Below are 17546 nucleotides of genomic sequence, written 5' to 3' on the forward strand. Positions count from 1 at the left end.
ATGCTATTTTTAAATACATTCAATTACTCAAAATTTGTACGTCATCTTTGTCTGAAAATTGCATCCTTAAGTGATAGAGGCAGAGGGAAAGGCTGAGTTTTGGAGTACTACAAAGGTAGTATAGTGCACAGTTCTGTGGAGGAGAGCATTCTTTCTTCACTAATTTCTGTGAAATGCAGCGACTTAAGATGTACCGGTACCTAGAGAATGCAGATTAACATGCAGGACTGCAATCAGCTTTGTTTCTGTTGCTGAATCTCTAAATGTGTGTGAATATTACAGGTAACTTGTACATTTAACATTGTTGATTTTATCCCTTGCTGACACTTAACTCTATCATGTTTTGTCAGGTATAACAGGTAGGTATGGAAAATAGAGATCCTGGTAGGTGGGTATGGTAGTCCAGTGAACTTTAACAAATTAATGCTTCGTTGAACACAAATCAATAAAAGGTGTCTTTGTGCTACAATTTCCCAACACAGGGCCACAAGAGACTTAAAGCAGTGAACAAGTAGATAGACGTTTCCTGGAACACAGTAGCAGGTTTCCCTAGTCCCTGAATATTTGCAGACATTTGATTATGGGAACATTGTTGGTTACCACATGATTAATTAACTGTTTGTTTATTGCAGCATTTCTCAGAATAGTAGGTGTGTTAAAATGCACTGTGAGTTGTATGAGACCTTGGTTGGATTAATTTGTTAGATTTATTTGACCACAAACATTTTTACCTAAAATACCTCCACAAAAATATGTTATACTAAATACATTTTGTAAAAAGTACCTAAGCTTGCACTCAAGGGGATAACTGATGTGGCTGTGAAGTCAGACCAACGGCATCTAGAGTCTTCCATGAACAGGCATATTTTCTTACTATGAAAATGAGATATCTTTCTTTTTCACAATGTTGTTGTGAGGGCTAAGTAAGTAACTCATAGCTAAATACTTACTAGTACTTGGTAGGTAGAAAATATCTTTAGGAAGTCAGCTATTACAACTCCAGGGTTCAACATCCCAGCCACACTAAGCATGTATGCGTGTCATAAAAAATAAAAGGAGGTGACATAGCACACTGCATCTCAGTGCTCATTATTGGGTCACTCCAAGTAATTCTGAACTCTTTCTAGTTCTCCATACAAGTGGAGGAGTTATGATGAGGAAAGAATCTATTCGACATGCTCAGGTTCCAAGTCTCAGTGTCTGCTATGTAATGCACCCAGTGAGCCAAATTTGCTACCAAAATAAATGGAATCAACCTAGAGAAAAATAAGCATGTGTGATAACAGCACATCCTAACTATAACATAGGGACTTGATTCCATACAAACTGAATTGACACAACAGTCCTGGAAGCCAATCAACAATGGCTATTTTCAAATTGTTAGTTAAGCAAAACAGATCCAGGAATAAATTAATGGGATGCCTTTGAGTGACTCTCAAGTCAGTTTCTGATTTGCAGAAACAGAGTGCATGCTATAATGTAATGTCATCAGCTGGAAGAAAAACAGAGGTGCTGGAAAATTCAAAATAAGAAAACAGAAGAAGATAGCTAGTTTCCCACCATTACTGTAGAATCCCCATAAATGGAGACAACAGTTGTCAACCTCTCCAAGTCTACCCACCCCAGATTCTTCATTAGCATCTGTCCCAGTGAGTGGGACAGAAGAGAACTCTGACCACTATCAAGATCACCACAGTATACTCATACTGCAGCCATAGTGCACTCAAATCTCAGCACTGGTAAGGTTGATCAGTGGGTACCTTAGAAGAGCATCCTAAAAAATGTCCCCCTCACTGGCTTATCTACAAGTGAGACTAATACTGCAATTCTGCCTTCAAGTTGGCTACAAGCACTGCACCCACTAATCACATCACAGATAACCCAGAGAAAGCACCAGACATGTAATGAAGCACTCAAACATTAATAATTATTTATTGCAAACAGAATGAGTATAAAAACCTAAGGTATTCTGCTAACAAATATCTTATAATAAAGAGATAATTTAAGGCAGGGATTTATATTGGAAACTGAGATAAAATTAAAGATTTAAGAAAAATATTATTGATGTATTTACATATGTACACACATACATGAGAAACTAAAGCTTTTGGATTCCTAAATAAGCCTTGCAATCACAACTAATATTTACTTTAAAAGGAAGTAAATCAAACTAAGCCTCTCTGAAATTTTACATTTTACTATGTCTTTCAACATGTTTTTTTTTTCATAATTTATGTTCTCAAAGCCCTTGTGAAGTAAAGGGGATAATTGGCCCCTATTTTAGACTAAATTGCTTCCTAGGTAAGATGACTTTTAGAGACCAGAGGAAAATGAGCACTGTGTGGACTAGTGTTCTTGGCACCATTTCCCATGCTGAGTTACATATTATCTTGATAATACTTTCATATGAAATGCTTTCAAAGTAAGTTTTGAGCCTCAGATGAAAAACTCTCTGTCTCAGCGGTTAATCTGCTTCTCATTGAGTGAAAAGGATGGTTTGCCCAGCTGAATGTTGTTCCTTCATGAAAACTGAATATGTGGTGTAAAGGGCCCCCACACCAATGCTAACTGACAGATATGAACACTTACCATGTGGGGATTAAAATCACGCATGTTTCAAATGTAGCTGTGCGATACTGCTAAGGCCATGTAATAAGCTCAACTGTATGACCACTTCAGTGGTTTTTTTCTGCAGATTAGTTTTTGTATTTTTATGTTTGTTTCTATCTACTTTTTAGATGTACATTAAACAAGATTACACCATGCTCCATCAAAAAAGCCACCAATGTCCCACACGTGTGAGATGAGCTCCACTGAGAGCTTGATCCTTTCATTTTTCAATCATTCCCATGAACCTATGAGTGAACCAACAGCTTCATTTCGTGTGAAGTGTGATTTTTCTTTCTGTAAGCAAAGAATTATGTGATGCCGATCCCTAAAAACCATTGCTCTTCAACAGCAACACCAACAAAAGTCTACATAGAATAATATGGCAAAAGAAATCATAGTATTCTGAAACATGAATTATGTTTGTTTTTAACATGTATTGTTATTTTGGTTTTTAGGAAAAGCCCGATGGTTCCCCAGTATTTATTGCCTTCAGATCTTCTACAAAGAAAAGTGTGCAGTATGATGATGTCCCAGAGTACAAGGACAGATTGAGCCTCTCAGAAAACTACACTTTGTCTATCAACAATGCAAAGATCAGTGATGAAAAGAGATTTGTGTGCATGCTAGTGACTGAGGACAACGTGTTTGAGGCACCTACACTAGTCAAGGTGTTCAGTAAGTAGACTGCAATAGAACTGCTAAGTGGAGTTGGTGGCTGGTGTTAGAAGGTGTTCTTCAGGTAGAATCTTGAGCTCTCTGCAATGCCTCTCCACAGAAAACTGTGTAAGTGAGTTTCTAGAGCTCTTTATTCTACCGATACACACTGGTAACAAGGAAAATAAGTCTGGCATTCACATAGGAGATGCACAGTGAGGAGTTAGAACAATAACTTTAAAACAGTAACTTTCCCTGGGATGTAAAGAGCTACCTGTAACAACTGGCTAATTACATCTAACTTCTGATGATTTGTTCAAAGAAAAAAATATGTTTCTGTATAGGATGCATATATAATCATGCAATCATACAAATGTATAAATGTTAGGATTAGCTATATAAAATTGTCATTTTAATATATAACAAGAATAAATAAAAATTTAAAGTATTGTATGATCTAGAGATCTAACAATTCAACTTGTATATATACATATATGTAACATGTTTATGAGTGTGTATGTATGCATATGTGTGTATGTGTGTACTTTCTAACCTTTAATGCTTATTGATTCGATTTTTAACATATTCATATTATTCAGAAAAAATTCCCTAAAATAATTAAGCTCAGCATCTTAATGGGATTGGATTACAAAAGGATTACACCACAAAGATAAAGTAGGGTTGCAAGAAGGGAAACTAATAGAAGATACTCAACATAATTACTATGGTTACATGACTTCACCTGATAATATATATTTAATGTTACTGTGCAAATAGCTATGCAAATGAATGACTAGAGATGTATAATTAAAGTAGTTCTTCTTTTAAGATTCAAATAAAAAGTCCCACCTTAGTTACATCATAATGTTTTAGAACCTACAAGGGAAAAATAAATCAGGGCTAAAAAGTTTCAGAATACCAGTCTTGCTTAATTAGGAAGAAGGTCTTACTTTCCCACTTTGCCCTCTGCTTTCTGATGGCCTGACAGCTCCTAGAAAAGATTAAAATAAATAGTAAAGAAGAAAACCAGAAGGCTTCCAACTGGAGCAAGCAACCATGGATTTTTCGTGTTTCTCTATGCAACTAAGTAAGGCTGCCCCTTAAGTATTGATGTAGACTTCAAAGCTTCAATGGGTTCATGATGCAGATTCAAAGAGTACTACCACTGTAAAAGGAAACCTTTGTTCTCCAGAAGGGCCTTGTAAATGCATATTACATGTTTCAGTTGATTATCTTTTAGCTTAGAAGGCACTTTCCAGAAGTCATCCACACTTCCCTATCATATTTTCATCAAACCAAGTTCCAGCTGTTTATCAGTTCTGCCTACTTCCACAGGGTACGGAATAGCTAGTATTCAGTACTTGTCATTGGCCATGTTGGCTTTTGAGTTTTCTTTCTATCCCCTTCTTTCTGTTTTTACTGGAGAGGTGGATGGTAGATTTGCTAAGGGCATTCTTCCCTAAAAGCAAAAGAACACCAACATTACCATAGGCTTTAATATCTTAAATACCAAGAATGTAGGTAGGCTAACTCACAACACTAATCATTATGTAAATTAATTTGCCATTTTCAAGTTTCTATAAATCGTGTTGAAATTATCCAAGTTCAAGCTAGAACACAAACAAATCAAGAACATTCCAAGTTATATTTAGAAAAATCATTTGTGACATTTTCCAAATTTTCTTTCTTTATAAAAATGCTACATCAATATCTAAAAGTAAGAATCCAATTAGCTTAATTTAATAAAATTTGTAAGCTGTTGTAGAATACAGAAGCTTTCTGTGATGGTGAAAACAAACTCGTATGCCATGTACTGCCAGGACCCCTGCCCCCTGCTCTTTTGAATGTTGTTGAAAACAAAGCAATTCTCAGTAACAGAATTTGCATTCCAGGCTGTGGGCCAGGGAGAATTTACATAGCAAGTTACACACTCTTGAAAATGGCCCTGTATCTGAGAAACCACGAAAGACCCACCAAATGCCAGAAAATGAATGGCATCTCAGATAACCATGACACACCTACAAGATCGTGTAGGAACCTCACTCTTTCTTTGAATTATGAATTTGCCTCAGGCCACTTTTTGCAAACCCAGCCTGCAGCTGTGGCAGGCAGGGAGACTCTCATCCTATGCTTGTATATATTTCAGTCACTTAAGAGTTACTATGCTCATCAATCAATCCTCTGTTTTCCTCTATTGAATCACCTAGCAACATGAACCATGTACGAATCAAGTGTGGCTGTTGTGAGCCAATCTCAGATAAACCTTCTGCAGACTGTCAGCCCCATGAGCAAAATCAAGTTGCTTTTATTCAAGCCAGAGGAACTGATGGATGGTTTTACCTTCCATGTAGGTTTGTTTGTTTAGTTTTAAAATACATTTCTGATGTAAGAAATCATTCCTCAAGTCCAAGCAAGGAACGTGCTTTGTCACCACTAATCAGCTCTTGAATGGCATCAAAATCAAACTGCTTTTGCTTTTAGTGCACATTGGAGAGTAATAAAACTACTTGGAAGCAAAATTAGACCATTGAAAGTTCCCAAAGATTCATTCCAATGATTGTGCAAAAGCCTCAGAGGTCAAACAGGTGTCCAGAGAGCCAAATGGCTCTCAGTGATGAGATGGGAAAATCTACTCACCAGAAGACCTTGCTTTGTCAGGACTGCCACTAAGTTCTGACCTTGGCAAGTCTCTTAGCCTGCCTGGGGTTCAAACAACCTCTTGAGTAAAATGAATGTTGTAGATTACGTGGGAGGCTTTTCTATTCTGCTACTAAAGCCCTGTCCAGGAACTAAGAAGCAGGGTCTGGCATTGGAAGAAGCTTCTTCTGTTCAAGTGGTTAGAATCCTATTCACTGTTTCAGTTATTTGCAGTAACGTGTTGATGAATAAAAAGAAGATGAAAAAGAAAAGGCAGCCTCAGCCACTTAGGAGATCAGACCTCACTTCAGAGACAGCATGGAGAATATAAGAAGACCCATCTCGATTTTTTTAGGGGTGTGGGGCAGCTCTTGGTGAGCCTTTGAACACTACTTTATTGGTCAGTTCTCTGTGCTCTGCTGGTGTTCTGTGGTGTTACAGGAGAGCCGGTTTCTAGGACTTAGTTCTTGTACCAGAAGCCCAGTCCTCAAGGCGTTGGCCAATGTGTGCCACCTCTGCACGTCGCTTCACAGCTCCTACTTGAACATGATTCTTAATGCTCCATCGCATTGGAAAATGGAGAATCTCTCCTCCTTCCAGTGGAAAATTGTTAAACGAGAAAATAGCAAAGGAATATTTATTTTCAAGGAGAAAGACATGGAAAATGAGCTACTTAACAAGTAATATCAAAAGTGTATGTTATAGTTAGATTCTTTTCAGGGTGGGGAGGATGAAGGGGATTGAAACAGAGTTTCATACAGCCCAAGCTATTCCACAAACATGTTATGTAGCCAAAGCTGGCCTTGAACTTCTCATCCTTCCTTTACCTCCCAAGTACTGAAATTATATGCCTATCACTGTTCCCAGGTCACTTTGATCTGTAAAATTAAAAAAAAAAAATTTCCCCATCTAATGCAAAAAAAACACAACATTGCTCCATGCACACACTAGCTTAAGTGCTTGGTAAATAGTAAGGACTTTGATTATAAACAGGAATTGAGATCATTACCTCTGCACAAACCTGCCAGGGCATTTTCTCTTTGTGTTCATTGACTGGGATAGCCCGTGTATGGTTTTACAGTAATGCTAGGATACCGTGGGTGACAGAGAACACTTTAGGACCCAGAACTACATCTTCACCTGCACATTCGATGGCTCCGGGCCCAAACTGTAACTTTTAGTTATTGATTTCTACTTTTATTCTGAAAATCAATATTCATAGCATTCACTAACTATAGCCTGAGAGTTACAGCTAGAAGTGGGCTATCTATTTTAGTATATTTATTCTTGATCAGTTCTTATCTCTATACCAGTTTCCTTCTCCCCTGCCTCCCAAAAACTGTAACAAAGCAAAAGGAGTAATTGGAAGAGCAAACCTTCTGCTTCCAGAACACTTGAACTTATGCAACCTTTTATATATAGTTTAGCTTAGCCTTTAATTATTTGTGTTGAGCCTTCAAATGATACTGATGAAAGCCTGTGATCTCTTTAGTTAAAAAGAAGTCACTTCAGCTTCAGAATATTATACCAGTGTTATAGATATTGCTGTATGACACATGATGGCAACACACACACACACACACACACACACACACACACACACACACACACACACACACACACACACAGGAACAGGTGGCAAACTACTGCTTTGTCAGGTGTTCCAAGGATTATTATATGATTTATTTTAAAATCTCCCTGTCTATAATTTTTAGTGTGCCACCATATTGTATCCCCATGTTAACATACTTCCTGCTAGTTCAATTGAGACATGCAGGCCAGCAAGGAAGAAAAATATAAGCTAAGACATAATTCTATAATTGATATATGGTCAGATGAGAGGGTCTAGAGAGATTGCTCAAAAATTTTCTTTCTTTTTTTTTTTGTTCTTGTTCATCATTTTTCTTTTTTGTTTTTGAATTTTTTAATTTGCATTAGAAACAAGATTGTTTTACATGTCAATTCCAATTCCCTCTTTCTCCCCTCCTCCCCTGCCCCCGCCCCAACTAACACCCTACCTATCCAATACACTTTCTGCTCCCCAGGGAGGATGAGGCCTTCCATAGGAGGTCTTCCAAGTCTGTCATATCCTTTGGGTTAGGGCCTAGGCCCATCCCGTGTGTCTAGGCTCAAGCAATATCTGTCTATGTGGGATGGGCTCCCAAAGTCCATTCTATGCTAGGATAAGTACTGATCTACTACAAGGGCCCCATAGATTTCTGAGGTCTCCTCACTGATACCCACTTTCGTGGGGTCTGGATCAGTCCCATGGTGGTTTCCCAGCTATCAGTCTGGGGACCAAGAACTCTCCCTTGGTCAGGTCAGCTGTTTCTGTAGGTTTCACCAGCCTTGTCTGGACCTCTTTGCTCATCACTCCTCCTTCTTTGCAACCGGATTACAGATCAGTTCAGTGTTTAGCTGTGCTTGTCTGATTCTACTTCCACCAGCTGCTGGATGAAGACTATAGGATGGGCTATAAGTTAGTCTTCAATCTCATTATCAGGGTAGGACATTTAAAGTAGCCTCTCCTCTGTTGCTTAGATCATTAGTTGGTGTCATCTTGGTAGATCTCCAGACATTTCCCTAGTGCCAAAATTCTCTTTAAACCTATAACGTCTCCCTCTATTATGGTATCTTTTATCTTGCTCTCTCTTTTGTTCTTCCCCCAATTCAACCTTCCTGCTCCCTCCTGTCCTCCTCACCCCTCCTCCTCTCCCTTCTTATTCTCCTAGCTCCCTCTTCCCTCCCCCCATGCTCCCAATTTGCTCAGGAGATCTTGTCCCTTTCCCCTTCTCCAGGGGACCATATATGTCTCTCTTAGACTCCTCCTTGTTTCTTAGCTTCTCTGGCAGTGCGATTGTAGGCTGGTAATCCTTTGCTCTATGTCTAGAATCCATATATGAGTGAGTACATACCATGTTTGTCTTTTTGTGACTGGGTTACCTTGCTCAGAATGGTTTCTTCTAGTACCATCCTTTTGCCTGCGGATGTCAAGATTCCATTGTTTTTTCCCACTAAGTAGTACTCCATTGTGTAGATGAACCAAATTTTCTGTATCCACTCTTGAGTTGAGGAGCATCAAGTTTGCTTCCAGGTTCTGGCTATTACAAATAATGCTGCAATAAATATCATTCAACAGATGTCCTTATTGTATGAATTGCTCAGCAATTTTCTGAAGCAAACTTGGGCTTCATTTTAAATTAGTCATCTTGACTAAATTAATGCTACCAGAAAATTTGTAGTGTTGCCTTTCTTTCAATTTTATACATGGTTATGAACCCTTGAATCATATTAAAATATAATTCATATGAAGTTTTTTCTTTTCTTTCCTTTTTTTTTATAAAAACACTATTTGGGAATCGATATGCAATTTTGCTAAAATAGTATGTGTCCTTTTAATGGTTCTCCAACTAATATACATTGATTGTTACAAGGTAATATAAAAGCAAATTGCACACAAAAATGTAGTTAATACAAAGGGTTTGGAGCAAGAATCTAAAGAGAAAATAACTCAAGGAAATAGAACAGGCACTATTATTAAGCTGTCATTAAATCATAAAATTCACTGTAACTTTTCCAGAGAAAAGATGAGTAAAAATTTAAGAAGGACTAAAGCACCCTTTCACCAGGTGTCTCTCTTTCTTCCCTTTCTTTCTTTCTTTCTTTCTTTCTTTCTTTCTTTCTTTCTTTCTTTCTTTCTTTCTTTCTTTCTTCCACCCTTCCTTCCTTCCTTCCTTCCTTGCTTCCTCCCTTCCTTCCTTCCTTCCTTCCTTCCTTCCTTCTTCCCTTCCTTCCTTCCTTCCTTCCTTTTGTCCTTCCTTCCTTTCTGTTTTTTTCTTTCAACTACAGCTTAATTTTATTAAAACCATGATGAATTTTAGAATTGGTTAATGCAAAGCCGGGCATTGGTGGCACATGCCAATCCCAGCACTCAGGAGGCAGAGGCAATTGGATCTCTGTGAGTTTGAGACCAGCCTGGTCTCCAGAGTGAGTTCCAGGATAGTCTCCAAAGCTATACAGAAAAATTCTGTCTCCAAAAACCAAAAAAAAAAAAAAAATAGTTAATGCAAACAAAGTATTTCATAAATTTGGCATACATGTAGTATTCCTGCTTATGTGCCTATTGATAAAATGTTACCAGGTTTAACTACCAAAAAAACCCCAGGTATACAGGTATATTTGCTCAAATATGAGCTGTCTTTTTTCTGTTGTTCCCAGTGAACTGAAAAGCAGTAAAATTTGTCAAAATTATCCAGTAAACTTCTATTCAAAGCCTACATTTGTGTGATTTGCAAACCTCTCTATGTTTTCCAAACATGTTACTACTATGTTACTACTTGAAGGAGAAATGAAATGCCAGTTGTCTTTTCCTTTCTGTAAATTTTGACCCATTTTTAAAAATCAGATAAATTAATTAATGTGTTCTGTCTCTTGAGTTTTTAAGGACTGGGTCGCTTCAGAACTGGCTTCTGGGTCTTGAGAGCTTTGCTTTATTTAATTAATAGCCAGGAATTTTTCATTTGTTTAAATATTCTCAGTGAATTTGTCTCTCAAACATATTAGATGTTTGTTTTTGACAGTATGGATTCTAAGCAAAAGTCAATGTTTGATCAATAATTCAGTTTTAATTTGAAGTTCATGCCATTGAAATGCTGACAGCATTAAGTTGTACTGACATGAGAAAGAGTTTAACCTCCATGCCGTGTGTTTCCCCCACATACTAGTAACTATTTTTAAAAAAAAATATATAAAAATTTACTGCTGTAGAAAAGTTTTGATTAGAACTTTCTATTAACAAGTGTTGATAAACTCTGGAATGGCACATTTGCATCCAGACAACTGATATGGCAAAAGAGGCAATGCCTTCAACTCCAGAAATACATTATTTCCCATAAATATTCTTTTTTATGTTGTTTCATATTCTTATTCTTTTTTATTTAAATTACAAACAACATTGAATTACATGACAATCCCAGTTCCCTTCTCCCTCTCTTCCTCCCCTACCACCCCTCAACTAAAACCCTATCTATTGCATATCCTTTCTTCTAATCTACATCTGACTCAACCTTTCTGCTCCCTCATGACCTCTGCATCCTTCTTCTTCTCTCCTTCTCATACTCGTAGCTCCCTCCTCCCTCTTCCCATGCTCTCAATTTGCTCAGGGGATCATGACCTTTTCCCCTTATCCAGGAGACAAAGTTTGTCTCTTTTAGGGTCCTCCTTGTTTACTAGTTTCTCTGGCAGTGTGGATTGTAGGCTGGTAATCCTTTCCTCTATGTCTAAAATCCACATATGAGTGAGTACATATCATGTTTGTCTTTTTGTGATTGGGTTACCTTGCTCAGAATGGTTTCTTCGAGTTCCATCCATTTTCCTGCAAATTTCAAGATTCCATTGTCTTTCTGCTGAGTAGTACTCCATTGTGTAAATGTACCACATTTTCTCAATCCATTCTTCTGTTGAGGGACATCTAGGCTGCTTCCAGTTTCTGGCTATTACAAATAGTGCTGCTATGAACATCGTTGAACAGATGTCCTTGTTGTAAGAATGTGCTTCTTTTGGGTATATGCCTAGGAGTGGAATTGCTGGATCTTGTGGTAGACTGATTGCCATTTTCTTGAGGAGTCACCATACTGATTTCCAAAGTGACTGTACAAGTTGGCACTCCCACCAGCAGTGGAGGAGTGTTCCCCATTCTCCACATCCTCTCCAGCATAAATTGTCATTGGTGTTTTTTTATTTTAGCCATTCTGACAGGAGTAAGATTGTATCTCTCAGAGTTGTTTTGATTTGCATTTCCCAGATGGCTAAGGATGTTGAACACTTTCTTATGTGTCTTTCAGCCATTTTAGATTCCTCTATTGAGAATTGTCTATTTAGTGTCTGTACCCCACTTTTAAAGTGGATTGTTTGGTGTTTTGGAGACTAGCTTCTTGAGTTCTTTGTATATTTTGGAGATCAGCCCTCTGTCAGATGTGGGTTGGTGAATATCTTTTCCCAGTCTGTGGGCTGCCGTTTTGTCTTGCTGACTGTGTCCTTTGCCTTACAGAAGCTTCTCAGTTTCAGGAGGTCCCATTTATCAATTGTTGATCTCAGTGTCTGTGCTACTGGTGTTATGTTCAGAAAGAGTCTCCTGTACCAATTAATTCAAGGGTATTTCCCACTCTATCTTCTAATAGGTTTAGTGTGGCTGGGTTTATGTTGAGGTCTTTGATCCATTTGGACTTAAGTTTTGTGCATGGCAAAAGGCTTGGGTCTATCTGTGTCTTCTACATGCCAGCACCAGTTATGAAGCATCATTTGTTGAAGATATTCTCTTTGTTCCAGCGTATATATTTGAATTGTTTGTTAAAAATCAGGTGTTCATAGGTATGTGGGTTAATATCAGGGTTTTCAACTCTATTCCATTGGTCTACCTGTCTATTTTTGTGCCAATACCAAGCTGTTTTCAGGACTATAGCTCTGTAATAGAGCTTGAAGTCAGGGATGGTGATGCCTCCAGAAGTTCCTGTATTGTACAGGGTTGTTTTGGCTATCCTGGGTCTTTTGTTTCTCCATATAAAGTTGAGAATTGTTCTTTCAAGGTCTGTGAATAATTGTGTTGGGACTTTGATGGGGATTGCATTGAATCTGTAGATTGCTTTTGGCAAGATTGCCATTTTTACTGTACTAGTGACTATTTTGAGGAGAAATTTTGTTAACTTTTTCTAATTTGTGGTTGCTTTCTTAACACTCAGGAACTTGGGTGTCACTTCTTGTTTGTATTAAACTTGATTGTCTGCCCTGTTTATTTGTATTGCTGTTTTCCTGTTTTTCTTATGTTTTGTTTCCAACTGCTGTTATCATTGTAAAACATCCATTGGTGGAATTATATTTCTAAAACTTACAGTTAATAAGATTTATAAGTAAAGTGCATGGGGTCTACACACAACTTCATTATATTTACTGTTCTACTATAAAACAAACCCGCAAAAGGAAAATTAATGTTAACCTAAAGAATATTATAGTTTTTTTTCATACATTCTAGTGACAGCTATTTTGTAACTGAAAAGGTTTTTGTCTTGTATTTATATTATAGTCTGGTTAGGTATGTCTTTCAACTGAACCTGAAATTGAGTAAAAGCATACAAAAATCAATCTAGTTTAGTATGACAATCAAAAATATTGAAAATATAAACATTAAAACTGTGAGAGGGAAATGATTCATTTCATGTGTTAATAAAAAATAATTCTACTCTGATTGAAAATGAGTCTATTTACATTATGCATGAACTAATTAGTTGAGTTGTTTGTTTATTCTTTTTTTTTTTTTTTTTTTTGAGACAGGGTTTCTCTGTGTAGCCCTGACTGTCCTGTAACTCTCTCTGTAAACCAGGCTGGCCTGAAATTCAGAGATATACCTGCTTCTCCCTCCTAATTGCTGGGCTTAAAGGCCACCACGCCCAGCTTAGTTGATCTGTTTTTAAAATATAAAATTCATCATTTATAGAAAACTAGAAGTATATAAATTTTATATTGAGACTATATAAAAAGCTCAAAAAGAATAAACCAAAAAACCCTTTAATAATCTAAACAATAACTGGGCAAGCAAAATAGAGAATTCTGAGAAGTACAGTTTGCCAATAAATATTAGATTAAAAGGTTTCACATTCTTGACCACCACGGTATTGAAAGCCAAAACTACATTCAATTCCCTTCTGTCCTAGTGAAAATGGCTGTTACTAAGAAACCAAACAATAAATTCTTGTGAGTACAAGGAAGGAGAACTCATATATAAAGCTAGTTGGAATGCAAATTAGTCCAGTCACTGTGACAATCAAAGTGACAATTCCTCAAAGAATTGAAATCAGAACAACTATAGGATGCAACTGTACCATCTCTAGGTATGCACTCCATGGAATCCATGGTAAAATGCAATAGAGATAGCTGAACAGCCATTTTTCCAGCACTATACCCAACAGTTAAATTATAGATTCAGTTCATATGTCCATCAGCACATGAGCAGATATAGAAAACAAAGTGTAAGTCTGGATGTTACTCAGCCATTAAAAAGAAACAAAATGTGATTTCAGAAAATAGAAAAAAAAGGTCATTATATTAAACTATAAGATAGTCTCAGAAAGATGAATTTCAGTATTTCTCATATATATATGGGATCTACACAAACACACACACACACACACACACACGGGATCTACACTTAAAAGCATAAGAATTGAAGGCATAGAGGGTACTATTTAGAGAGGGAAAAGTGACCAGTGGGGCCAGTACTGTAGATGATAATGGGGAAGAGAACAAATTCCATAATATAGTTGTATGAGAATGTCACAATTCAAGTTTCTATTATATTGAGCAATGAATACAAACTAAGAAAAGCAAAATAACTTAGTTTAAGAAATCATTGCTGAAATTTTAATCAATTGTCTCTGAATCTACTTTTAGACTTTGTTTAAAGAGTTTTCTATAAACTCTCTGTCCTCCATTTCAAGTTCCAAATAGGAAAGATTTTCTTATATTTTCTTAATTTCATAAGGTGAGATAAGACATAAACATTGGTTTATTTAGGAAATTGGGGTATATATGACTACATAGCTTTCTCATTATATTACAGCCACATTTCTTACACATAGTGCCTAAGAATCCCCTAGGAGCTTGTTTAAAAATATAGACAAATGGAATTCTCCCTGGATATTCTGGAAGCTTCTTAAACTTCAGAAATGTATGTTTCAAATAAAAACCTTTGTGATTTGGATTCATATGCAATAACATCCTCAAGTAATGAATTGGAGACCTTCTACTTAATAAGTAGAAAGTACCATGGTAACCAACTAGAAATAACACATCCTAATTAGAACGTTTGCCTACATTCACTATCACATCCATATTCAACTCATCAAACATCTAGAGTACATCAAAGATGTTTTATTCAAAGGAGTTATAAGTACTTAAAACAATATTTGAAGTCATAAAGCAAATACTTGGCAGGGTATACATGCTGCATTCCATATATCTGGATTATTTGTAAATAATCCATTCTTTATTCTGTTGTTTGTGCTTTTGCTTTGAGTATATGGATTCTTTTATCTCTTCCAGTATACTTATTCCTTTTTCTACTTAACTTTAGAGCAACCATCTAAACCCGAAATCGTAAACAAAGCACCGTATCTCGAAACAGAGCAGCTTAAAAAGGTGAGAATTCGTTTGTACTCCTGGCTTTTCTCAACTTGGGTGGCCCTAGATGCCCAGACAAGTGGGATGCCCTTGCTTTTATGGAGTTCACAGTGCTTCAGATCCAATCAGAGAGCACAGGAAGTCACAGTGGGAACAGTGTGGCCACTGTCCATTTGGTCGCGACAATGGGCATGTGGAGGAGGCATGGTATTTCTCAGAAGAAACTTTCTGATTTGGATAACCCAAATGCTTGATAGAATCATTGAACAACAAGTGGATTTCCTCCAGGCCAACCTTGAGAAGAGCTTCCCAACTAAATGAAATCATGGGATGTGAAGAGTGTGGTCTGTCTGGTGAAATCAATTTTTAGTGTTTCAGAAATTTGGGGTGCTAAAATGCAAGGCAAGAGAGAACAGCAGAAGATAAGTCTGGAGAGGTAAAATGTTCTGAGATTAATCAAGACTTATGCAATATTTAGACTTTATTCTATTAAAGTAAATTACCGTAGGTTTGAAGTACATGGTGAGAGAAGACAGATAAAAACAGCTACATTATCACAGAGGTGAAAGGAAATGGAACTGATAAACAGGCCTAGATGGAATTCCACACGCAAGCACATCAATTGGGGAATAATCTCATCCTTGTTAACTAAATTACCTCAGTATTCCTTGGTGTTTGTGGGGCCAGGGAAGATCAAAATTTGGAATCCTATTTAATTTTACTATGCAGTGTTGGATAAATATTGACTAATTTCGTTAAAACACACTTGAAGACTGCACTGATGGTTATAGAATGTGGCAAGTATTTATACTGTGAAATGAAAATGGGATTGGAGAGATGCCACATTTTAACAGTAAATGTTTCTTGCATTTGAAGATCTATGAATCACAGCAATAATCAATATTAATATAGTTATAATGTCACTTAGTTAATATTAAAATTGAATACCATCAAGATGAATTTGGTAATGCCTTTAATGGATGTGGTTTTATGGATAGTGGAAAACTTTATTGTACATCTCAAAATGGATAAGATTGTAGTTTTTAATATGAAGCATTCTTTTTATCCAAGATTCAAAGGGTAATTTCTTAGCCAGAGATGGAAAATAAATTGTTTAGGACACTTCATTTTCTGAAGATTCTGAGACTTCCATGAAATAAGGATTTGCGACAGTTTGAAATGAGAAAACTTTCCTTTGCATTTTTCAGCTAGGTGACTGCATTTCAAGAGACAGTTACCCAGATGGCAACATCACATGGTACAGGAATGGGAAAGTTCTGCAACCCCTTGTAGGAGGTGAGTCTGAGTCAGGCAATGAATCCCATGGCCTTTTGGTGTATTGTATAGGCTAGTCATTCTATGAACTGTCTAGAACTGAACATGCTGTCCCCTTCTCTATCTACAACTCTACACTCCAGTTTCAATAAGTGCCCCTTAACTCACTGAGAGATTTCTTTAGACACTATTTTATTCTTTATGTGGAAAAGTCAGAAACAGAAAGAAGTTTTTCTATATATGGCATGTTCTAGAAATTAATTAAATTGAGTGGAAGATAGGATTTCAGGATTCTATTCTTGCCCATGTCTCTGATTCACAGTTTTAAAATGACATCTTACCTTACTGAATGTCAGTTTTCTCTCTGGCTAAATACAATTAGAAGGACAAACTCACCTCTCGAATGTGTTGAGATGTTTGATTACAGGTTGTCCCTTTCCAGTGAGAGCTCCTGTATCATTGGTGTTCTTTACTTTCTCTAGAAGTGGACATACTTTTCAAAAAGGAAGTTGATCCAGTTACTCAGTTGTATACCATGACTTCATCCTTGGAGTATAAGACAACCAAGGCTGACATACAAATGCCATTCACCTGCTCTGTGACATATTATGGACCCTCAGGCCAGAAGACAATTCATTCAGAACAAACAGTCTTTGATATTTACTGTAAGTAACCGAGTATACAATTGTGTAATTGCAATGTATTAGAAATAATATTCAAATACTTTTAATCTTTGAAATCCTGATTCAATTCATCTTAATATTCTGCTACCAATTCTCACCCTCAAACTTTGATACACAAAAAATCTCCTCTTCCTTGGAAAATCCATAGAAAAAATGTTTACCACTGAATAATAAACTCTACTTCTTCACATATTATTTATGAATATGTGTTTTGTACTCTATGAGGTGTTATATTCTTTAAGGATTTGATCTCTAACTTGACCAATTCCCTCCAGTATTCTCCAGTCATATCATATTGTCATGTATTTTATAGGACTTTCTAATGACTCTGACTATTTCCTTAAAAAGTATGGGCAAATACTACCTTATGACTGGCTAGCTTCCTAAGTTTAAGATTGCCAAAGTGAATATTAAGACTTGGGAAATTAACTTCAGAGGAAACTTGTATGTATGTGAGTAGCAGGTATACAGATGGGCAGGTGGATGTATTCTTGGGTACATGTGAATGACACAATA

General features: G+C 36.8%; 1 protein-coding gene across 4 annotated transcripts in view; it reads left to right on the top strand.

Moving 5' to 3' along the window:
* Alcam (activated leukocyte cell adhesion molecule) overlaps nucleotides 1-17546 on the top strand; it is a 182812-nt gene that overhangs the window by 133806 nt on the left and 31460 nt on the right. For all 4 annotated transcript variants that reach the window (XM_027412520.2, XM_027412518.1, XM_027412519.2 and 1 more), the window contains exons 3-6: nucleotides 3066-3285; nucleotides 15026-15090; nucleotides 16281-16368; nucleotides 16830-17012. In XM_027412520.2, the coding sequence (XP_027268321.1) occupies nucleotides 3066-3285; nucleotides 15026-15090; nucleotides 16281-16368; nucleotides 16830-17012 (556 nt within the window). The remainder of the gene's footprint in view (nucleotides 1-3065; nucleotides 3286-15025; nucleotides 15091-16280; nucleotides 16369-16829; nucleotides 17013-17546) is intronic.

This window comes from Cricetulus griseus, chromosome 4 (assembly GCF_003668045.3).
Source record: "Cricetulus griseus strain 17A/GY chromosome 4, alternate assembly CriGri-PICRH-1.0, whole genome shotgun sequence".
Taxonomy (NCBI): domain Eukaryota; kingdom Metazoa; phylum Chordata; class Mammalia; order Rodentia; family Cricetidae; genus Cricetulus; species Cricetulus griseus.